This window comes from Chiloscyllium punctatum, chromosome 48 (assembly GCF_047496795.1).
Source record: "Chiloscyllium punctatum isolate Juve2018m chromosome 48, sChiPun1.3, whole genome shotgun sequence".
NCBI lineage: Eukaryota > Metazoa > Chordata > Chondrichthyes > Orectolobiformes > Hemiscylliidae > Chiloscyllium > Chiloscyllium punctatum.
Window position 1 is genome coordinate 54177645 of NC_092786.1, and position 24933 is coordinate 54202577.

A 24933-nucleotide genomic window follows, 5' to 3' on the forward strand; every position below is an offset into this window, starting at 1 on the left:
GACATCTCCAAAATGAAAAGGAAGAGCCAACATCATGGCATAGTTTAAATACTGCTAAGTTCTAGTAAAGTGATTCATAACAATGTTGAGCTGTACAAGTCGTCTAGCACAACTTCATTGCTCAGACCTGAGTATAGGTGTTGGACGTCATGTTGAGGTTATACAGGATGTTGATGAAGCCTTTTCTGGAGTACCGTGTGCAGTTATGCTTCTTTTGTTATAGTAAGGAGATTACTAAACTGGAGAGGTTCAGAAAAGATTTAAACAGGATATTGCCAGAGATAGAGGATATGAGTTATAAAAATAGGCTGGAGCGGCTGGGACATTTTTCAATTGAGCGTAGGATATTGAGGGATGAATTTATAGAGGTTTATACACCATGAGGGGCATTGAGAAAGTGAATAGCAAAGGTCTTTTCTATAAGATGTATAAGTTTCAAACTAGAAGGCATAATTTTAAGGTGAGGAGAAAGATTTAAAAAGGACAGGAGGAGCAACTTTTTGTTTTACACAGCGTGTGGTTTGTGTGTGGAATGGACTGCCAGAGATAGTGGTGAATGCAGGTACAGTTACAACATTTAAAAGACGCCTGGATAAGTACATGAATAGGAAAGATTTGGAAGAATCTGGGCCAAGCACAGGCAAGTGGGACAAGTTTGGTTTGAGAACATGTCAGTGTGGATTAGTTAGACTGAAGGGTCTACTTCCATGTTGTATGATGCCATGAGTCAATGTCTTGTGTTTATTTAATCTCCCATACTGTATTCATTCTAAATCATTAATCAATTAGCATTTTATTTTTGCCACATCCAATTTTAATCAACAATTTTGCCAAATATCTCATAATCTAAAAAAGATTGATGTTTCCATTTTCTTGTTACAGGCTGAATACTTTGAAGTGTGCAAGTGGTCAATTTTGGGAAGAGATTCCCTGAGGAGAATGCAGGAGCAGTTTATACAGATTCATGTAAATTATTGGCATAGGTACATTGAGACAAAAACTACAGTTATCTATGAAGATACTTTGTGAAACTGCAAGGACTCAGGACTTTGCTCCCTTTCTAAATTAAGTTGTGGAAAATAATTCAATCTAACCATTTTCTTGTAGTCTGTAATGCTATTGCATGATTCACCACCACAATAACCAAATTATAAAAACAAAATGATGGCTACTGATTAAAAAAAAGCAAGCAGTTAAGGTAGGATTAATAATTATTTAGGATTGAGCATCTGAAAAGGATATTGCTGGGAAAGGCTGAATCTAGGCTTTTGTTGTTTATGTTAAGATTATTTCATCTTGACAAACAGTTTTGAGGCTTTTTTCCCTTTTGAGCAACAAAGCGTGCATTTTTGTGTTAAATAACACTTGCAATTTCATGTGAATATGTTCAGTGATAAACTACCAGGATAACCAACTACAAAACTAAATTTATGATCAATCAAGCCGTGTTTGACTTTGGAATATGACTTGTCCAGTGTTACCATTAGCCGAGATCATAACTCTGACTCCAAAGTTTTCTTTATTTACTTTATCAAACCTGCCAGGATTTGGAAATAATACCTGTTAAACTCTGTCTTAGCCTTCTTCATTAAAAGCCTGCAACCATCGAGGACGATGAGCATCTCGCCAAGATTTTCCGTAAGACTCCATTTCTCACTTTCAAACAACCCCCAAACCTTAAACAGACCACTGTTCACAGCAAATTGCCCAGCCTTCAGGACAACATCAACCACAACACCATACAACTCTGGTCATGGCAACCACTGAAAAACACAGAGCATTGGTATGGATACTATCATTTCATGTGGGGACACCACCCACCACAACACATATACACACACCATCTCTCTCTCTCTCTCTCTCTCTCTCTCACACACACACACACAAATCTACAGGGTGGATTTGCATATTCTATTTTGTTCAAAAAGCACACAACTTGTACACTGTCAGCCAATGTGGCATTTTATAAATTCCCACTTTGGAAATCAAACCAGTCTGACTCCAGGTTAAGACACAGACAAACTCTAAACAAGGCATCACACCTGAAACACATTGTCTGACTTGAGATGTCATCTCTTTTACACTTATAAATCTTAAGTTACCTCAGGACAGTGACTTGAAAGAAATTCTGGGATTCACATACTAATCAATCGAAACCTGCACCTCCACTCTAACTGATTAAAAACTTAACAGCCATTTGGGTTTGTTCAATACATTTGCATAAGTTGCATGTCCTTTGATCTTTTACCTATACGTCCACCCCAGCCGGACAAAGGCATCTTCACATCATTAAAAGGAGAACAATCCTAGTTTATCTAGTCTTTTCAGCAAACTGAATTCTTTTGTAGCAAGATAATCCCTACTGCATCCACTAACACCTTGACCTCATTTCTAAATCATTATAAAGTCAGATGCCTGTATAGGAAATTTATATGTATTTATTCTGCTACAGTGGACATGTCTTTTGTGGCAGGAAGATAGTTGCATGCTTTCCCAGTGATCTGATTCTTAGTATTTCCATTTTATTTGAAAATTGGGTCCCATTCTTCCTTTGAACTTAATTGTATTGTTTTCTTCTCCCTTGTTCGACTGCTGCTGTCATTTGTTGCATTGGCTATATCTTGATTTCTGAGACAACAGCTGACCACAAAAATAACCATATAACAAACTTGTGCAAGATATAAACACAATACCAAGCAGAGGAAGGAGTCAGATATAAGGAGAGAAAATTGACTTCTAGGTGGTAGCTCTTGCAGGGTAAATGCACATGAGAGCTTTCCAAAAGGTGGAAGGAGAGAAAGAAAATCAAATTGCATGGCAAACTCAGGTGTGGCAGCATCTGTGGACAGAAAGCAGCGTTATCATTTCAGATCCATGTCCCTTCTTCAGAACAGCAATTCCAATTTTGTTTGATTTTCAGCATCTGCAGTTCTTCAGTTTTTTTTGTTTGAAGGAGAGAAAAGTGTGAAAGAGTTAAACGATGCAAAAAAAAAAGGGGAATCAAACCAAAAATAAACGATGGCAAGGGAGCCATGGATGTTGTAGTCTGATAGACGTTAAAGCCACTGTCCCAAAGAGTAAATGAAGGGGTTATGTGACTTATTCTTGAGTCTGCCTGACAGCAGGTTTGGATGATTTAAATCGAGAGACCAAACGGAGGTTTGGATTGTGTTACTAGGAAGAAGGTGTAAGATATTTATACTTGGAGGCAACAACAAAATTCGGAGTTTAAACTGAGCAGGCTAAAGAATATCACAAAGTCTGAGAAAGGTGTAAAATAAACCAGATTTTAAACAGTTGTGCTGTAAACTATCCAGTTACTTCCAAGGTAGAGAAGAATTGGACTCTCAAGTAGACAATTAGTATTTCTACTTACAAGGTTAAAGTGTAGCACAGTGGTATTGTCCCTACATCCAGACCAGAAAGCCCAACTTCAAGTCCTAACATGTTGCTCCAGAAGTGTGTCATAACATTACTGAATGGGTTGATTAAAAAATACCTCCAAGGTTAATTTGTTTCTTGTTGCCATGGAGAAGAAGTCCTTTTTTTGAGTTGAGATTACAGATTTCCCCACAAATCGATGAGTATTACAAATGGCAGCTCGTTCCATACACATATCACACTCTACATGAAAAAGTTACCCCCTTGGGTCCTTTATAAATCTTTCCCCTTTCACCTACTGATTCAGACAATATACCAACCAACACAACCACATTAGATCACCTCTAACACTTAAGTAAGGCCAAAGCTAAGTACATAGGCCCTCATTGTGTGCTATCCATCACTGAAACAAAAAAGAGCAGCCAAAATGATTTAAAATTGTATGGCAGAAAAAGGCATGAAAATTTACACCGCAGTTGGTTTTAAAATCTTATAGTTAAAATATACCATTGATCTTAAGTAGAAAAGCCTCGAGTTATCAGGCTGCTAATCAGTCTCAAGCACATGAGAGACTGTAGTATGCATTAAAGCTTGAGTTGCACAGCTATAAATAACACTTTTTGTTTTAAAACAAAACTTTTTGAAAAAGGTTTAGAACACTACAACTAAGTTTTGAGTAATTTTCTGATGGCAGTCTTATGGTAAGCTCGCGTTACTGCTTTCTTCAGTTCAATTATGATGCCATTCCAAACAGTAAAACTGAATTCATCTTTTGAGATAATCAGCTGGAAGAAAATTTAAATGCAAGCACGTATGAAACAGGTCTGATAAATATGTACACAATTAAAACATGACAAAAGCTGGATGCAACATGACAGAGAATTGGTAGAGCTTCTCTGATTCTACAGTACCACATCTTACTGAACGCAAGTAAATTTTAAGTGCAGTGTCACAAAAAAATTTAGCATTAAAGTCATAGGGACACTTAACAAACAAATCATTTTCACTTCTTTAGTACTGAAGAGATTTTCCCAATTCAATCTTTCTTTTAAAAAAAATGAACACTAATTTAGCATTGATGATTATGTGTCTTCATTAACATGCTGAACTTTTACGATCTGGGATCAGTTTTCAGTTCTGAGATACACAATAAATCACATGAATCAGATTGGACAAAGGTGCTCAGTTGAGGATGTCTGAGGGCTAATGGAAGACACTTAAGTGAGTGAAAACTTGGGACTCAAGGGAAGGCAACTTTAGTTTCATAATATGCAAAAAAGGAAGTGCTGCAATTTTAAGTGAAATTATTTGCATAGAGATGTGCAAGAGTTATGCAATCATCCTTCTTTGGAATAGGCACAGAATTTATTTTATTTAGTTCCTGAAAATGGTTTGTTTCAAACATTATCGGCATAAATATGAATATAGTTGAACTCTCAGTTCAAACAAACCACAGATTCTAGATTCATCTTCCACCCAAGCAACAAAACATATCTGAAGCTCAAAATTTCCAAAAACAACGTCAACAGTTTGTTTTCAAATTAATTAGGAAATGAAACGGCCGAATATAAGGATAACCTGAGGAAAATGGGTAAGTATGACATTTAGTTTAAAATAAATACTTGCATTTAAACAGTATACCAACCAATAAAATCACAGTCTTTAAAATACATCTGAAATTTGCTCATTCTAACAATTTCGGAAAGCCAATTTACACAAAGCAAGATTCCATAAAAAGCATGTAATCTATTTTTGTGACACTGTTTATTTATGCATCCATGGCCAGGACGTTGGGAATAACACCCATTCTTCCCCAAGACAGCGGTATGACATAGCTTATATGTGACAAAGAGAGTACACGATGTTTCAATTTAACTTCTCATCTGAAAGACAGCACATTCTTCAGTACAGTAAAGGATTATAAGCCTAATTTTTTATAATAAAGTCATTCAGCACAGAAACAGACCCTTTGGTCCAACTTATACATGCCAATCAGACATCCCAATCTGACCTAGTCCCTTTAGCCAGGATTTGGCCCATATCCCTCTAAATCTTTCCTATTCAGGTACCTTTTAAAATATTGTAATTGTACCTACTACCACTATTTCCTCTAGCAGCTCGTTCCATACATGCACCACACTGTACATGAAAAGGTTGCCCGCCTTGAGTCCTTTTTAAATCTTTCCCCTTTCACCTACTGACTCAGAGACAATATACCAACCAACACAGCCACATCACCTCTAATACTTAGCTTTGGCCTTACTTAAGTACATATGCCCTCATTGTGTTATCCATCAGTGAAAGAAAAAAAGAGCAGCCAAAATGGTTTAAAATTGTATGGCAGAAAAAGGCATGAAAATTTACATTGCAGTTGGTTTTAAAATCTTATAGTTAAAATATACCATTGATCTCAAGTAGAAAAGCCTCGAGTTATCAGTCTGTTAATCAGTCTCATGCACATTGTATATGCTAAGATTGAAACATCCCAGGAAAGCTACAATGGTTACACAGCAGGTCATCTTCTTCAGGTTGACAGAATGATAGCTCTGCACAGAATAACAAAAAGGACAATTTAGGAGATGTGCTTTTAGAATGGAGGCATATGAGATGCCTGACCATAAACAATAGTATATAGATTTCATCTCAATTGGAACAAATAAATAAATTTCCAAAGGGTTTTAAGAAGAACTAGGAGGAAGAAAATTAGACAAACTAAACAGATGGTTGAAGGCTGGTGCAGGCTCATTGAACAAAATAGCATCATTCTGTGTGACATTGTTTTGTAATCCATGTAGACAAGGAGCAAGAGAAAGACTGGCACAATGTGACACTTTTCTACAAATAGTTCAAATGGAGCTGCATCAAAACATTATTTCAACAAGCTGCATCACACTGCAACACCCAAAAACTACAAAAAGCAGAAGAAAAATACCTATACAATGTTTTCAAGAAAAACAGATACCCAATAAACACAATTCCTCAGAAATGAACCCAAACAAGCAGACACAACCAAACCAAAAACTGTAACCACATTACCTTACATCAAAGACATATCAGAAATGACTTCCAGCCTACTCAGGCCCCTTGACATCATGGCAGCCCACAAACCTACCAACACACTTAAACAGTGACTAATGAACCTAAAGGATCCAATAGATACCACCAGCAAAACTAACGTCACTTATAAGATACCATGCAAGAACTGTAAAAAAAACAGACAAACTAGCGGGAAACTTGCCACCAGGATACATGAACACCAACTGGCCAGCAAAAGACATGACCCAGTATCATTAGTTTTTATAGATACAGACAAAGAAGGACAACACTTGGGACTGGGACAACACACACACCCTAGGACATCTGAAACAAAGACACACGCGAGAATACTTAAGAGGCATGGCATTCTAACCAGAACTCCATCAATAAACGCAATCGATTTAGATCCCACCTACCTTCCCTTGAAAAAAAAACGGAAATTACATCACCCACCTTAAGAAACCAAGACCTGTAAAATAGATGTGGGACATATCACCAGCGTTTCACCAGAGACTCTTAGTGATGATGTTACCTAGTAATGGTGACTAAATGTCTGAAAACAAACCTTCAAGCTCAGCGAGCTAACTTACATACTTATCATGAACCTGAGCTACAAATTTTGTCAAAAATCACTAAGACAGACCATATGTTTACAACAGCATTAGATCACTCTATGTGGCACATGATTAGTTGAAATTCAAGTTAGATTGTTATGATTCCTCAAAGCAATTTTAACAATCTTAGTCATCTTCAATGCCATGGCTGTGGCTATGTTCGCCGAGCTGGAAAGTTGATTTGCAGATGGTTCGTCCCGTGTCTAGGTGACATCTTCAGTGCTTAGGAGCCTCCTGTGAAGTGCTACTATATTGTGTCTTCTGGAATTTATCTGGGTCCATTCCTGCTGCTTCCGGTCACTCATTGCAGTGGCCAGTATACTGGGTCTAGGTCAACTTGTTTGTTGATAAAGTCCATAGATGAGTGCCATGCTTCTAGAAATTCTCTGGCTGCCTGTTTAGCTTCTCCTATTATCGTTGTGTTATCCCAGTCGAATTTGTGGCACTTGTCACCTGTGTGTATGGATAGGAACAGGTGGTCACGTTCAATGGCTAGTTGGTATTCATGGATACAGATTGCTAGTTGTCTGCCTGTTTATCCTATGTAGTGTTTCATACAGTCTTTGCCTGAAATCTTGCGTGACTTTGGTCTTGGACACGATGGGTATAGGGTCTACAACATACCAAGCACTCCCAACCTGCAAAGAGAACACCTCTACAAAATGTTCACCAAGAAAGGATATCCCCGCAACTTCATCCACAGATGCCTACCAAACAAGCAACAAGAAGACATACCACAACCTAACTCACTAGGCACTCTATCTTACACAAAACAATCTCAGAACTAACAGCCACACTTCTCCAACCCCTCAGATTCATGACAGCCCATAAAGTGACAGCCATGCTCAGACAACTCACCAGAACAAAAGACTCTACACCCATTATGTGCAAGATCAATATAATTTACGAGATTCCGTGCAAAGACTGCATGAAACACTACATTGGACAAACAGGCAGACAACTAGCAATCCACATTCATGAACACCAACTAACCACTAAATGCCATGACCAGCTGTCCCTAGTATCCATACACAATAATAATAGGACAAGCCAAACAGAGGACAGCCAGAGAATTTCTAGAAGCATGGCACTCATCCATGGACTCCAACAAACACAAACACCTAGACTCAATATACCAACAATGAACAATCGGAACTGGCAACCGGAAGCAGCAGGAACGGAACCAAATAAATTCCAGAAGACGCAGCACAAGAGGCTCCAAGCACTGATGGTGTAACCTAGACAAGAGATGAAACACCGGCAAATCAACTTCCCACTTGGCGAATAACCTGCAACCACAGCAATCGGCACCAGTTACAAATCTTTACGTAAAGTCATCTTCAATCTTGCTTTCACTGTATAGTGGTTGATAGCCAATTATACTATGAAAAAAAAACACTGGTTCTCATAAAAATACAGATAGAAATCTAGTAGCATATTCTAGTTATACAGCCATAAACACAAAAGCTGCTGTTTGTATACAATTCGCTTCCTCCTCACCTTTAAAAGATTGAAGCCATTAATCAATGCAGTAACAACTGGTTTTGTCTGCAGTCTAAGCTAAGACCTTGCTTTAACACTCTCCAGTACATTCCAAGTACTTCATTGTTGTATAGCAATAGCTGTGGTTTGAATGTATGCTAAAAGCTGCTACCATTAACCCAAGCAGCAGATGCCAAATGCGGAAATGGAGAGGGAAGAGACACAAATGGATAACTGGCAAACTTCTATTCCAGTTTTAGACAAACTGTCAGATTAATTGAAAAAGTACACAATTTTACAAATCAAAGAATGGGATCAATTTCTCATCCAAACTTAAATATAAAATATGAACATTAAGCACTAAATGTCTATAAATCAAATCAATAACCAAAGGCCATTTTATGTTTTTTTTAATAAACATCACATGTCTGGTCTTATGTGAAAGCTACACCTATAATGTTAATTAAAATGCTGCACATGAAGATGGCCAAAAAGCTAATTGTTTCACTAATTATGTCAGTTATTGGTCTGTATATAAACAATAAACTCTTCCACACAGGCCCTGGGAATCATGCTGGAAATAAAAAGGGGAGGACAAGGCACAGATAAGATCACCAAATCATCATCCCCCGCCATATTGGGCATTATTTTGTGAAGGACTCTAGTTTATTTAAAACTACAGAAATACACCATCCATACACCAGCACCACACACCCAACAATACTGAAAATGCTTCCCTTATATCAGTGGTACAATAAAAATATCGGAAATAGGCACAGGAGACTGCCATAGGACAGCTGTAATAGCTGATTATACAAGTCTACTGACAGACTCATGAAGATGCTTTTAGCAGGTTTAATACAATAGGCTAAAGCAAAAAAAAATGTATTACCAATATGAACTAAACCAAGGCAAAGTCCTCAATAAACTAAACACTTCTTGGATCAATATCTAACTGAACTAGCCTGATGTCAATTACAGCAGCAAGTGGAAACACAAATGACCTGGGCTGCTTTTGAAAGAGAGGGTAAAGACAGCTGGGCTGCTGCCCATTCACACATGTGCAAAGGAAAACCGACAGGATTGGCCTCAGTTATTATCTGTCCAATCACAGAACTCAACAACATTAAGTAAGCCACATGTCAAGAACTGCAAGATGTATAGGGTGGCTCCCACCTGCAAAATCAGACACAAGCGAAAGACCTCCAGAAGAGAGGAGGAAGAAGAACAAAATTAAAACTGGATATAGTTCTAAGGAAAGTTTTAGTACACATTTATGTCTTATAGTATTTTAAATACATGTTAGGTGCATTAGTCAGGGGTAAAGGAATGGGTCTGGGTGGGTTACTCTTCTGAGGATCAGTGTGGACTTGTTGGGCTAAAGGGCCTGTCTCCATACTGTAGGGAATTTTAAAAAAAGAACAATGGAAGATAATAAATCAAATATAGTTTCACATTCCAATAGAAACCTCACGAACTAACACTTACAACTAGGAACAAATTCCAAATCTGAAAAAAATTGCAGAAAATAGGAGCACATATTCTAAAGAGAGATTATTACAGTGAACTAAAGGCAGATACAAGGGTTGTTCTTTAAACCTCCATAGGTAAGAGCTTAATAAAACTAAGTTATATAAGATGATTAAACACCACGGGGCGGCACGGTGGCTCAGTGGTTAGCACTGCTGCCTCACAGCATCAGGGTCCCAGGTTTGATTCCAGCCTTGGGCGACTGTCTGTGTGGAGTTTGCACATTCTCCCCGAGTCTTTGTGGGTTTTCTCCAGGTGCTCCAGTTTCCTCCCACAGTCCAAAGATTTGCAGGTCAGGTGAATTGGCAGTGCTAAATTGTCCACAGCATTAGATGCATTAGTCAGAGGGAAATGGGTCTGGATGGGTTACTCTTCGGAGGGTCTGTGTGGACTGGTTGGGCCAAAGGGCCTGTTTCCACACTTTAGGGAATCTAATCTAATCAAAAAAAAGAGTTGGGTGAGAAGTGTGCTCAAAACAGTGATATAATTTTCAAAAGCCAACGTGGTTAAATTCATCTCTCAGAATTAGGACTAGGAAATGACATTTCAGGCAATGAGTGTGGAAAACCACAATGAGGAAAAGAAAATTAAAAGACCAAACGTGAGAACAGTCCCAATAGTGCAAGATACCAGTTACCTAGAAACAGGAAGACTGGATAAATTATCAGGTGCATATGTATCATGCTATATTAAAATTTCAAAAGGGTTGCAAGAAAAAACTTAGCTCACAGGAACAACATCTCTGGAATGCTAAAATAGAGGTTAATTCTCAGATACACTTGTAAAAGAGATTAAGATTAATATTTCCAAATCATTAACAGCCATTGAAAGTTCATGTTCCCTGTACAGTTTATTTAATATAATGATGGACACTCAATGTTCTACATTCAGGGGTATGTCAAAGTCAAAGCACTACATTGCATGCAATGTTCACCCTGCATTGAGAGAACAGATTTGCTTGTGGACCCTTTGTATTACTGTGCTGTCACTAATAGCAACCTCAAGATCTCGAACAGAAATGTAATTTAAATCTGGCAAAGCAACTAGAGAATCAACAAACTCAAGGGGTGATTTTCCCAGACTCCAAAATAGAGCTGTTAAAAATAAATACTGGTCTGTTTTCACCAACATATTTTCTAGCTACAGGCAGGCAATCTGCCCATAAAGGACTAACCCAGACATGAGGGAAGATTCACAGCCAAGAAATTAAACTTATAATTATAACTCTGTTTCAAATGTATATCAGGTCGATTGTACACTCCTGATATCCCTAGTATAGTACAAAACAATTCAAGTAGAAGCTGTTCCAGAATATAAAGCATGCCTTAGTAAAAGCATTTTAATTACTACATTCTTTGTTGGCAACTTTAAGTCCACAAAAGTACAAAAAGGAAACCCAAATATAAACAGGCTTGATATAAAAGCAGTTCTTCATTTAAATTCACATAAAAGGCCAGGTGGAAAAGTACTGAATTATCTAAATTAATATAAAAGGTCTCAAAAATTAGAAATCTACAAGCTAAACAAGAATGTATATTTTCCAACTTACTGAAGCAAATTTTTAGTTTAGATTCTTTGGAGAATGAAGGAGCTCAGATTTCAATTGCAGAAAAGCTTTACATCTTGTAGAAGACCAAATTGATCAAAAGGAAATTCAGAAGTCTTGAGATTAAAAGAAACCCAAGTAGTAGCGCAAGATGTTACATTTCCAGTAGTATATTGCTGGTTGCTGGTTGCAATATACACACCACAATTAAATAGATCAGTTTCACAACCATCTATCCATTCAAATGGTCTTTTTCTGTACAATTTATAAAAAAAATCCTTAAAATTTTAAAGTTTGTCTCAGATGACATAACATCAAAATTTCATCAGAATCTGTTGCCTTTCTCAAGTGCAATAAGTGGTCATCGACACCTAAAAATTTGAGTTACTTCAAAAACAGAATATCTTGATGCTCTACATCAAGATAAAGTCATTGAGATGTACAGTACGTAAACTGACCCTTCAGTCCAACTCATCCATGCCGACCAGATATCCCAAACCAATCTAGTCCCACCAACCAGCACCTGACCCATATCCCTCAAAATCCTTCCTATTCATGTACCCATCCAAATGCCTTTTAAATGTTGCAACTGTATTAACCTCCACCACTTCCTCTGGCAGCTCATTCCATACACGTACCACCCTCTGCATGAAAAGGTTGCCCATAGGTCTCTTTTATATCTTTCTCCTCTCACCCTAAACCTATGCCCTCTAGTTCTGGACTTCCCCACCCAAGGGAAAAAGTCTTGTCTATTTATCCTATCCATGCCCCTCATGATTTTGTAGACCTCTATAAGGTCACCACTCAACCTCCAAAGCTCCAGGGAAAACAGCCCCAGCCTGTTCAGCCTTTCCCTACAACTCAAATCCTCCAACCCTGGCAACATCCTTGTAAATCTTTTCTGAACCCTTTCAAGTTTCACAACATCCTTCCAAGAGGAAAGAGACCAGAATTGCAGGCAATATTCCAACAGTGGCCTAACCAATGTCCTGTACAGCCACAAGATGACCTCCCAACTCCTGTACTCAATACTCTGACTAGTAAAGGAAAGCATACCAAATGCCTTCTTCACTATCCTAGCTACCTGCGACTCTACTTCCAAGGATTATGAACCTGCACTCCAAGGTCTCTCTGTTCAGCAACACTCCCTAGGATCTTACATGTGAATATTGGCTCAGGTTACATGTGCTGGCTGACAAGTTGTGGACTTCACTCATTTATCCTCCAGGTTTTCCATTCTTTTCAACTTTTTTTTCATCTTACTATGCAAAATACCAATTTTCCTTCCCTTATATATTCTTCTTCTGTAATCTCAACAAGTTGATAGATCATCAGCATTGTCTCAACAGAAGTTACCTAGATAGCTCAATTTCATTTCTGCTAAGTAAACTCCACCTTCTGTAGCATGACACTAATTCTCTCAGCCTGCAATGATACACAACAGAATGGCATGGACCTACTTCCACTGTCTTAAGCTTCTCTAATCTTTATTTGTAGCTCATCTCCTTGACAATTGGGATCAAGCTCATCACTATTTCCTGTAACATGTTTTCATTTTCTGCTTGTGGTATGCTGACCTAAATTGAACACAGTGCACTAAGCATAGCCTGATCAGTGTGTTACAAAGCCTTAGCACAACTTCAGTCGACTACTGTCTATTGTATGCCCAATATTCCATCAACAATAATTACTTTATCACACTGTCTGATTACGAAAGCGACATATATTATTCTTAGATATCTTTTTCAATCTCACTACACTGTTTCAATAAACAATCATACATCAAACATTTACATTCCACATTTTCTCCTTTAATATTCAAGCATTTAATTTGTAGTGCTAGTATGCATCATGCTTTGCAGTGAAATATTGTACATTTGAAAGATAACACTTCAAAATTATTTCTACGCCAATTTAAAAAATAATTTTTCTAAATTTTTTTAAAATTGAGAATAATGGGTGAAAATAAAGTATATTCAATGCCAAAAAAGCCTTGCCCTTTCTCATTCTAACATAACATATTAAAGTTAGCAGGCTACTCATTAACCTTGAGCTCAGACACCATATTTAACAAACCTCATCATCACTTTATCGCTAACATCACAATTCAAGTCAGTCCACACTGTGTCCCAAAGCAACCACCTTTGTCTGAGAAGAATATTCTTGGTCAACATGGCCAGATAGGCAAAAACAAGCCTGGGTCTGAGAGATTAACAGTTCTGATTTATTATTTGAAGATGCCAGTGTTGGACTGGGGTGTACAAAGTTAAAAATCACAACACCGGGTTATAGTCCAACAGGTTTAATTGGAAACACTAGCTTTCAGAGTGCTCCGTGATTGGCGTTGTGTGATTTTTAACTTAGTTCTGATTTAGGCAGTTGAGGGTCTAACACAGCATAGAGAATAGTGATGCAGGATTTCTCCCTTCTCCGCTAACCAGTAGCTCCAGTTGGAAACAGTGAAAAGGAACATAATCAGGCTTAGCTATAACACACTTTAAAAATAAAATAGCTTTCTGGTCAGGCGATCACACAAAGATATCTAGTGGGTAAGAAATGGAGGGCTACTGGCACTTAGAGAATCAAACTCTAAATATTTGACATTGTCCTTCTAGTCATTCCCTGCTTTACCAAAGGGTTCAGCCTGAAAGATGTATTCTAAAAATGGCTTTCGGAATCTTTGTAGCTGAAGTGATCAAACCCGTTTTTGTAGTAGTGGTTAGTTTCCACAACAAACATTTGCTTTACTCAGTTCAAACCTCTATTTTTCATTTGTAATCTCCTGACAATCAGTGAACCATAAGATTAGGGTCAGAGGTTAGCAGCATGAGTATATAAACTGCATTCCTGAGAATGGGTACCAAGAACACAATGCTTGAATATATCAGGAGTCAGTCAAAGTCAATCTTTAAATATGAGGCAGCAATTTTATTTCTACTTTCCTCTCAAATAAAAAGGCATAAAATTCTATGGAAATAGTGCAAAGATATTCATGTAAAACAGGCTACTCGTGCATAGGTAACATGCATATTATTCTTTACTGCTCTAGATTAAGGTGAAGACACTGCTCAACTGCTTGTTGTCTCCTTTCTTATCCAAATCAAACTAAGATTGGGATCAAAATATGAAGCGTTCAAATCTGAACAATAGGTTGTTATCCAAAAGATGATATATGAGAAGAGCAAATTGTGCTAAAAACCAGATACGATTCCAATGTATGATGGAATGTCTTGAGGAACTAAATGGCTTCTTCTTGTTTCTAAAATCAAGCTCTGATCATGTCACAAATGTGACACTATACATTTGTGGAATATGCTGATCAACCCTATACCTCAATATCTGCATCGTTAGCTTCAATCTAAAATGCAATTCCAAAGCAATAAAAAAGACCAAGTACTATGCATGTTTGAAATCTGAAATAAAACAAAAAGATGCTGGAAATACTCAGCAGGCCAGGCAACACCAAAAGAGAAAAACAGAGCTAATGTTAACAAACCTTCATCAAGTCAGCAAACTGAAATATTAAAACTTCATTGATGCTGCTTCACCTCGTGGGTATTTCAAGCATTTTCTTCTTTTACTCTTAAGCTATATAAAAACATGGAAAAAGGTGCAGTAGTAAGCCATTTGGCCTTTCAAACCTGCACCACCATTGAATATGTCCATGGCTGATCTCTTCCAACTTTTGCCTTTTCCTTAAGCCTACTATTCGCCTTAATCATTCAGACGTCTTCTGATGACTAGCATTGTTTTCCACTTCTTTAAAGTGATGATTCTTTCAGGTAAACAAAAATCAGTACGGTGCACAGTGGCCAGCACTACTGCCTCACAGCGCCTCTGTGGAGTTTACACATTCTCCCCATGCCTGCATGGGTTTCCTCCGGGTGCTCTGGTTTCCTCCCACGATCCAAAGATGTGCAGCTTCTGTGAACTGGCCATGCTAAACTGCCCATAGTGTTCAGGGATGTGTAGGTTAGGTGCAGTGGCTTAATGAACACTAAAAGAACAATAAAAGAAGCCTAATCGAGTAGGGATAAAAACATGTTTCTACTTATAGGTGAAGGCCATAACTACAATTATAAAGGCCATCACCAAGAAACCCAATGAAAAATTCAGGAGTAAACAGGTGCGAAAAGGCCATTTCTGAGGGAAAATCTGGCATCTGTTAACCAGTACCAGAGTAGAACAGCCACTGACCTATTCAACCAACTTTGATAAGTTACAAACACACGAGGAAGATGTATTGTGGAAACAACAAATCTGTCTGGTTTCCAAAAGGTTCTAACATGAGTAATATTGTACAACTTTCTGCCACAAACAGATTGCTGAGGCAAAAGAAGCACTTGATGCACTTAAAGGGAAGCTAGATAAACAAATGAAGGAGAAAGACAGAATTTTATGCTGGCAGGACAAAGCAACATAGGAAATAGGAAAAGGAATAGGAATAGGCCATTCAACCCCTCAAGCCTGCTCTGCCATTCAAGTAAATTATGGCTGACATTCTACTTCAATACCACTTTCCAGCACTATCCCCAAATCCCTTGACACTTTTAATGTCTACATCCTGACCTTCCCTATGAGAGCGGCAATTTATATTCTTCAAATATTTACAACAGAAATTTTAGAAGGCCAGTTTCACATGTATTGAAGCCAAGTGAAAGTTGGACAGATATTGACAAAGGCTTGCAGGATTACGGGAATCCCCAGTACCACAGATATCTGCTATTAGTTAAGAAAAGGTGGAAACAGTCCTTAGAACATAAACACAGACTTGGACCAAATCAGTTGTACAGCCTATTTCTTTGTTGTAAATTCCGTACATTTGCTACATTTGTGTTTTTCCTGTATCCCATTTTCTGACTATTAATATGTTGTGTTCATTTTCCAATTTTGAACAGCAAACACCAAAACGTCAACAGTCTGCTCTCACCGCAGATGACGATTTACCTTCATTTTGCCAGCTGTTTTCTCTTTCAACATACTTAACTGTCAGCATGGCAAGATGACCAGTACTGCACTTTAAAGCACAATATACAGACTGACAATACTATTTGTCATGTCAGTTTTATTTTCAACATTATTTTTTACATTGCAGCTCTTAGCAGCATTAACCATGAACTTCCACATTATTTAGTTCAAGTTGATTGCATCAAGTGGACGAAAAACTACTACCATTCACAATCCTGAATAGTATTTTAAATTTGTGTACTCTTTGCTTTCTTCACCTATCAAAATTTCAGAGTAGAACTGCATTACCCCATTCAGAACACCTGAAAAGCTGCCAGGAACTCTGCTTTCAGAGACATGAATAAGTTGCATAGTCAAGCATCATTAATTGTGGTAAAGAGGTGGCAAAGGCCATTTCTGAAGGAAAATCTGGCATCTGTTGACCAGCACAAGAGTAGAACAGCCACTGAGCTAGTCAACTGACCTTGATAAGTTACATTTTACGCTAAGACACTAGGAAGATGTATTGTGGAAATATGAAATCTGCCTGGCTTCCAACAGGTTCTTTGAGTAGGGTATCTTTTCAAGTCCAATCACTATACAACAGGTAGGTTTTGCACTGCCATAAACACGGATTGATTTGATTGCACACATTACACTATTCTGTCAAACAAAAACACTAGAATGAATAAACACACAATTCCAACTTTTTTAAAAATCAGGAAGTATCCAAGAAAACATTTTTTAACAACAAGGCTATGACAGTTTTCAGACTGAGAACAAAATCAGGACCACACAATTTATGTTGATTGTATTAATGCTGCAAAATTTACAGTTTTTCTCAAATTCAGCCGAACAGATATTGCGCATAAGTGCATATATCAAGAACTCAGATAGAGGGCAAAAAAAAAATCAAATTTTCTTCAGGAGCTGCACAAGATAAAATTACAGGATTGTACCTAGTAAACAGATCTTTCCATTTGCGGTACTGCTACTTTACCATACTGTCCATTGCTATGGAAAGCATGGTTTTAAAAAAATGTATAAAAATGCCAACTTTTCTCCACATTCCAGTTTTTTTTTGTTAAGATGTTCCAAATCACAAAATGACTACAATAAATGAAAATGCACAAAGAATAAAAAGATGTAAATTGAAGGCTTACAAAAACAAGAAGTTTTAACTCAAACACAATATTACAATGTGTAGATGTAAGACCAGAAATACTTATGATTAGTGCTGTTTTTTTCCATTTTTGACAAGTAACATAGTGTTGAAAGAAATTATTTTGTTTCCCAGTTTCTGGGAGCCTAAATCATGTAGTCCCAGATTAGACACAAACATCAGAGAAAATTGAGTTCATTTTTAACCACAACGATCTTCACCTCATCAAGCCCAGTATCAGAAAGGACATGAATTTCCATATCCAAGTTACGTTTGTGTTTTGTAATCACAGAATCCCTACACTGTGGATGCATCCTCAGTTTTAAATCTGCCTAAACTCACTTGCATACGATGTTTTCAGCTGGGTGTTTCAGCGATTGCTTAATGTGATTTAACAACTTCACAGAGATAAGTGGATAACATGGTAATCTACTGCCACACAAAACACAATAAAGGCTGTTGATTCTCCTTTTACCTTCTGTCCCTACAGATACAACCAGAATATCTTAAATGAGATTCTTGACCCACATCTTTGCTCACTTTCCATCATCCTCACTGAAAACCGAGACCAAAATAGTATATGACCCATTTACTTACGTACATACACAAAAAGCCCCCAAAGCATTACAACGATCACTTGTAACGGAATACCATTAAGCTACTAAGGCTCAAAGACAAACAAGTAGTCAACTAGTGGAAACACTTTGATACACACATACTCCACTTAACTTTTGAAACTGGTTATTTTATGGATTGCATCGATTCTGTTGTGTATCTAACATCAAGCCGCACTTTCTCCTAATTACAGCGATACAAATAGCGGCATCATATTTAACAACTGCAATATTTTATATGGTTCTCAAATTCACAATTTAAAAACGTATAGGGCACCGAATGATCTGAATCTCGGGAGTATAATTTGATAGATCATATGAATGCTTGCATCAATACTTACAAAACACGCAAATATACCATCGTGTTTTAATCATTACAGCACATCATATGGGAAATATTCAATCTAATCAGCATATTAAGCAAACTTATTAAATCGCTGATCAGAAAGAAACCACATCAAATAGATGCGCAAAGAAAACGCGATCAGGAAAGTAAACTCCGACACGCTGTTTCCGGAGGCGCAATGTTTATTTCTAGGCAAACTTAAAAAGAGACAGCCTCCGACACTAATAGATTAAAACACCACAACATGTTAACGCAGGATGGTCTTTAAACAGGAGAGAAGAAACGGGTTACAGCATTTTTTTAAATATAAAAAACATTTGGAAAGCTGCAACTATAAAAGCGGACGGTGTACTTCTGAAATTTTAAATAAGGATGCGATTTTTAAAATCGAGGTGGTGGTGCAAAAATAAAGTGGCTCAAGTTAAAAAAAAACAATGGCAGGATACAAAAGCAAAGCGCACAGATCGCCATCATCCTTCTGTCTTGAAGTGGCGGCGGCGGCGCTGCCCAGGGTCAAAGCCTTCTGGATACCATAGAGTGAGGGGGGGGGGGGGGGGGGAGTATCGCCGCTCAGCTACACAAAAATTGTCCTGAAGGTTGCCGCTTGAAAGAAGTGAGAATTCTCTTTTATTCGTTATTTGATAAATCAGGTTACAGAAGGCGAGAGGGCAAGAGATCGCTCACCATCATCACCCTCATGAGGCACTAGTGCCCTGGCCTCCTGCACTGTTTGTTGCTTCAACTTCAAACCCACGACGGCGCGGAGGAGGAGAGATTGAGGGGAAACTGCAACTTGTCAACAGCCGCCAGCTTAAAAAAACAGCAAAGTTCCGCGCCTTTTTCCCACGCTCTGCCCGGGGGATCCGGTACCTCAGTTTTATTCTCTCTCGGTATGATCGAAAAGCGCGGCCTATTCCCTCCTCCTCGGCCGCCGCTTCCTGCTCTTTCCACCCTCTCACTCACTCCCACACACGCACACCGCTCTCCGTCCATCCTCCCGCGGGAAAGGGTACAAGTGAACGGCCCGAACTCCAGCCGCAATCCGTCTGCGAAATTACCTTCAGTTCCGCACTGTCCGCCATCTTCTCACGCTTGTCCGCGCAGGCGCGCGGGGGGACAGTCACGTGGTGCACGGGGGCGGGGCCTATCCGCGCAGTGACATCAACAGCCGACCGTTTGAATTTTTACCGCCGCTCCCCCTCCCCGCCCCCAAAGCGTACAACGAGGAGGTGCATTTGTATAGTACCTTTCACGGCATTGTCATGCCCCCTCTCCGACCGCTGTGCAGCACACGAGGCGCTTCTTGAAGCGGTCATTTCGTCGCATACAACTCCAGTGTTGCCGTAAAAATGGACACATTTAGTCCGGGATTTCCAACTCCACTTCATCAGGACAATTCGCAAGAATAAGTCTGGAATACTGTACATAAGGAGAGTAATGGTTGGTTATAAAGTGGACTGCTGATCAATGGACAATGCAGCAGTTAATTATGATTGATTAGGTAAAAACAATGACTGCAGATGCTGGAAACCAGATCCGGCGGAGCGGAGGTTCCACCCTATCTCTTGCAAAAATGCCATCCCGTATTCCCAATTCCTCCGCCTCCGCCGGATCTGCTCCCAGGAGGACCAGTTCCACCACAGAACACACCAGATGGCCTCCTTCTTTAGAGACCGCAATTTCCCTTCCCACGTGGTTAAAGATGCCCTCCAACGCATCTCGTCCATATCCCGCACCTCCGCCCTCAGACCCCACCCCTCCAACCGTAACAAGGACAGAACGCACCTGGTGCTCACCTTCCACCCTACAAACCTTCGCATAAACCAAATCATCTGCCGACATTTCCGCTATCTCCAAACAGACCCCACCCATATATTTCCCTCCCCACCCCTTTCCGCCTTCCGCAAAGACCGTTCCCTCCGTGACTCAGGTCCACGCCCCCCTACAACCCACCATCCCATCCTGGCACTTTCCCCTGCCACCGCAGGAACTGTAAAACCTGCGCCCACACCTCCTCCCTCACCTCTATCCAAGGCCCTAAAGGAGCCTTCCACATCCATCAAAGTTTTACCTGCATATCCACTAATATCATTTATTGTATCCGTTGCTCCCGATGCGGTCTCCTCTACATTGGGGAGACTGGGCGCCTCCTAGCAGAGCGCTTTAGGGAACATCTCCGAGACACCCGCACTAATCAACCACACCGCCCCGTGGCCCAACATTTCAACTCCCCCTCCCACTCTGCCGAGGACATGGAGGTCCTGGGACTCCTTCACCGCCGCTCCCTCACCACCAGACACCTGGAGGAAGAACGCCTCATCTTCCGCCTCAGAACACTTCAACCCCAGGGCATCAATGTGGACTTCAACAGTTTCCTCATTTCTCCTTCCCCCACCTCACCCTAGTTCTCAACTTCCAGCTCAGTAACTGTCCCCATGACTTGTTCGGACTTGTCCTACCTGCCTATCTCCTTTTCCACCTATCCACTCCACCCTCTCCTCCCTGACCTATCACCTTCATCCCCTCCCCCACTCACCCATTATACTCTATGCTACTTTCTCCCCACCCCACCCTCCTCTAGCTTATCTCTCCACGCTTCAGGCTCACTGCCTTTATTCCTGATGAAGGGCTTTTGCCCGAAACATCGATTTCGAAGCTCCTTGGATGCTGCCTGAACTGCTGTGCTCTTCCAGCACCACTAATCCAGAATTATGATTGATTGTTAACCGACAGGATTAGTTCACCATCATCTTGGAAATATATCTCCGTTCCTTCATTGTTGCTGGGTCAAAACCTGGAATTCCTTCCCTAATAGCATTGTGGGTGTATCTACAGTGCATGGACTGCAGCAATTCAAGAAGGCAGATCATCACCACCTTCTCAAGGGCAGTACGGGACCAGCAAAATATGTGACCCCTCCATATCCCATGAGTGACTAAAAAAAGGTCAGATTTCAAATGTGGTGCCAAGGCAATATTCCCATCTATGAGCCAGGAGGCCGGGTTCAAGTCCTATGTGTTCCAGAGATGCGTAATAACATTTTTGAACAGGTCAATGAGGAAAATATCCAGATATCGAACAGGAGAATGCTTGCAGTACTGTGATAGAGTCCCTACTTCTGGACCAGGAGGCCTGGATTCATGACCCCACCTGTTTCAGAGGTTTGTAATAACATCTCTGTTCAGGCTGTTTAGAAAAATATCTAGATTTCAAACAGTTGGACCATAAGACATAGAGTGGAAGTAAGGCCATTCGGCCCATTGAGTCCACTCCGCCATTTAATCATGGCTGATGGGCATTTCAACTCCACTTATCTGCACTCTCCCTGTAGCCCTTAATTCCTTGTGAGATCAAGAATTTATCAATCTCTGCCTTGAAGACATTTAACGTCCCGGCCTCCACTGCGCTCTGTGGCAATGTATTCCACAGGCCCATCATTCTCTGGCTGAAGAAATGTCTCCTCATTTCCATTCTAAATTGACCCCCTCCAATTCTAATATTGTGCCCATGGGTCCTAGTCTCCCTGCCTAATGGAAACAAATTCCCAATGTCCACCCTTTCTCAGCCATGCGCTAGCTTATAAGTTTCTTTAGATCTATCCTCAACCTTGTAAACTCTAATAAATACAATCCTAGGATCCTCAGCCGTTCATCATATGTTAGGCCTACCATTCCAGGGCTCATCCGTGTGAATCTCTACTGGACATGCTCCAGTGCCAGTATGTCCTTCCTGAGTTGTGGCGCCCAAAATTGGACACACTGTTCTAAATGGGGCCTAACTAGAGCTTTATAAAGTCTCAGAAGCACATCACTGCTTTTATATTTCAACCCTCTTGAGATAAATGACAACATTACATTTGCTTTCTGCAAGTCAACCTTTAGAGAACTAGCACTCCCAGATCCCTTTGTACTTCGGCGTTATGAATTTTCTCACTGTTTAGAAAATAGTCCATGCCTGTATTCTTTTCTCCGAGACCTCACATTTGCTCACGTTGCCTTTCTTCAGCTATTTCCTGGATCACTCTCCTAAACTGTCTAAATCTTTCTGCAGCCTCCCCACCTCCTCAGTACTACCCGCCTGTCTGCCTAACTTCGTATCATTAGCGAACTTCGCCAGAATGCCCCCAGTCCCTTCATCCAGATCACTAATATATAAAGTGAACAGTTGCGGCCCCAAAACTGACCCCTGTGGGACCCCAGCTGCATTCCGAAAAAGAACCTTTTATCCCAACTCTCAGCCTTCTGTCAGACAGCCAATCCCCAATCCATACCATTAGCTCACCTCGAACACCATGGGTCCTCACCTTACTCAGAGTCTCCCATGAGGCACCTTATCAAAGGCCTTTTGGAAGTCTACATGGATAATATCTACTAGGTTTCCCTCGTCTAGCCTACTTGTTGCCTCTTCAAAGAATTCTAACAGATTTGACAGGCACGACCTCCCCTTACTAAATCAACAAATAAGTTGAAACTGACTAGTCAGGGCACTGTCCTGAGAAATCCATCAGCAAATGGCTGGCACCTAGTTCGTTGAGTTGAAATAAGCAGAGTGCATGTACATTTTCCTTTTGTCTGTAAAGATGTATTTGCCTGATGCATTAATATGTATCTTCCAGTACACATGAGTGTGCCACACAGTAAACCCAAGCGACAATCCTAAATTGGTTGTCCGTGTAATTCTTATCACAGCATGCCTCATAGCATTGCATATTTCTGATATATAGATGATATGCTTGTTTTATTAGAATCTGCAGCTGCATGTAAAGGGATTTGGGCCAAATGCAGGCAAATGCAAACAAGTTCAGTGTAGGAAACCTTATCGGAAGGGACGAGTTGGGCTGAAGAGCCTGGTTCCATGCTGTATGTCTCTATGTCCAAATTCATAACTCAAATCCATCTTTGAAATTGAACAGTAACAGAAGCTTCATTTCTTTGATATTTTAGTTGAGAAATTAACCATAGGCTTCTCTGCGACTGTCTATCACGAAACTACCAACGTTCCAAAATCGGTGAATCTTATCAAACAGTGTGTTCGTTCAGCTGTTCACAACAAGCAAGGTACTTACTATACACAACTAGCCCAACCTGGCAAAACTCACAACAATGTTCAAAGTTAGATATGATTTTACAATTCAACAACATTTACTAGATAATCCTGAGTGCCCAAAGAATGAGAGGATTGTTAGTGAGGTTTGCAGTGAGATGCGCTTGAAGTTACATTTTAATACAAAGGCCATGCTCTTTACAGACAGAAAGAAAATGTAGGTAAAAATGAGGACTGCAGATGCTGGAAACCCGAGTCTGGATTAGAGTGGTGCTAGAAAAGCACAGCAGGTCAGGCAGCATCCGAGGAGCAGGAAAATCAACGTTTCAGGCAAAAGCCCTTCATCAGGAATTTCCTGATGAAGGGCTTTTGCCTGAAACGTCGATTTTCCTGCTCCTTGGATGCTGCCTGACCTGCTGTGCTTTTCCAGCACCACTCTAATCCAGAAAGAAAATGTATACACACTGCTTAAATTCAACAAAATAAGTGACAGCCATTTGCTGATTCATTTCGCAAGGCAATACCCTGACCCAGCCAGATACAACCTATCTGGTTTGAAATGTGAACAAAATCCTGGCCACTAATTCAATCAGTGTATTGTGGAATATTTCACAGCCAGTCCATTTGAAAGCCTTGGTAAACAGGTCATTACATCCTGGCAACTTATTTGTCTTTTCTCTCAACAACACCTTGCTTATCATGTTATTTTTGGAATGTGTATAGTGTCCTCCACCGTGAAGAATAGTGCAAAATATTGGTTTAAATTAGCTGCCATTCCCCTGTTCCTAATTATTAATTCCCCAGTTACATCCTCCACAGATTTCACGCTGAATTTAGTTACTCTCTTTTTATTTACCCATGGTAGCATTTGCTGTTTTTATATTTCTTGCCAATTCACTTTCATAATCTATTTTTCCCTCTTTGTTAGTTTTTTGTTTGCCAACTAAAGCATTATCTCCTCATATTGTATAAATATTTGTTTTCCCCCAGTTGGTGTTCTTGCAAACTGCCCTGACGAGTGCAAAATGAACAGCTTCATCAAACAGTGTTTTCTTTCAGCAGTACATTATAAAAGGTAGCCATGATTAAATACGAAAAAGTGTAAGTCAATGTGCAAACAGCATTATCCCACAAAAAGCAATTTAATAATAACCAGATAACCTTGTTTTCATATTGAGGAATAAATTTTGACCAGGAAATAACTCAACTGCTCTTCTTTTGAAACAGTCAGC

General features: G+C 39.7%; 1 protein-coding gene across 6 annotated transcripts in view; it reads right to left on the reverse strand.

Moving 5' to 3' along the window:
- Positions 1 to 19796, reverse strand: part of LOC140469051 (E3 SUMO-protein ligase PIAS1-like) — a 146596-nt gene extending 126800 nt beyond the window's left edge. For 2 of the 6 annotated variants that reach the window (XM_072565269.1, XM_072565266.1), the window contains exon 1: positions 19529 to 19667. Coding sequence is in view for 3 of the 6 variants with exons in the window: in XM_072565264.1 (XP_072421365.1) it covers positions 19529 to 19651 (123 nt within the window). In the remaining 3 variants the exon portion in view is untranslated. The other 4 variants (XM_072565265.1, XM_072565267.1, XM_072565264.1 and 1 more) reach the window with 4 other exon arrangements.
- Between the last annotated feature and the right edge of the window lie 5137 nt (positions 19797 to 24933).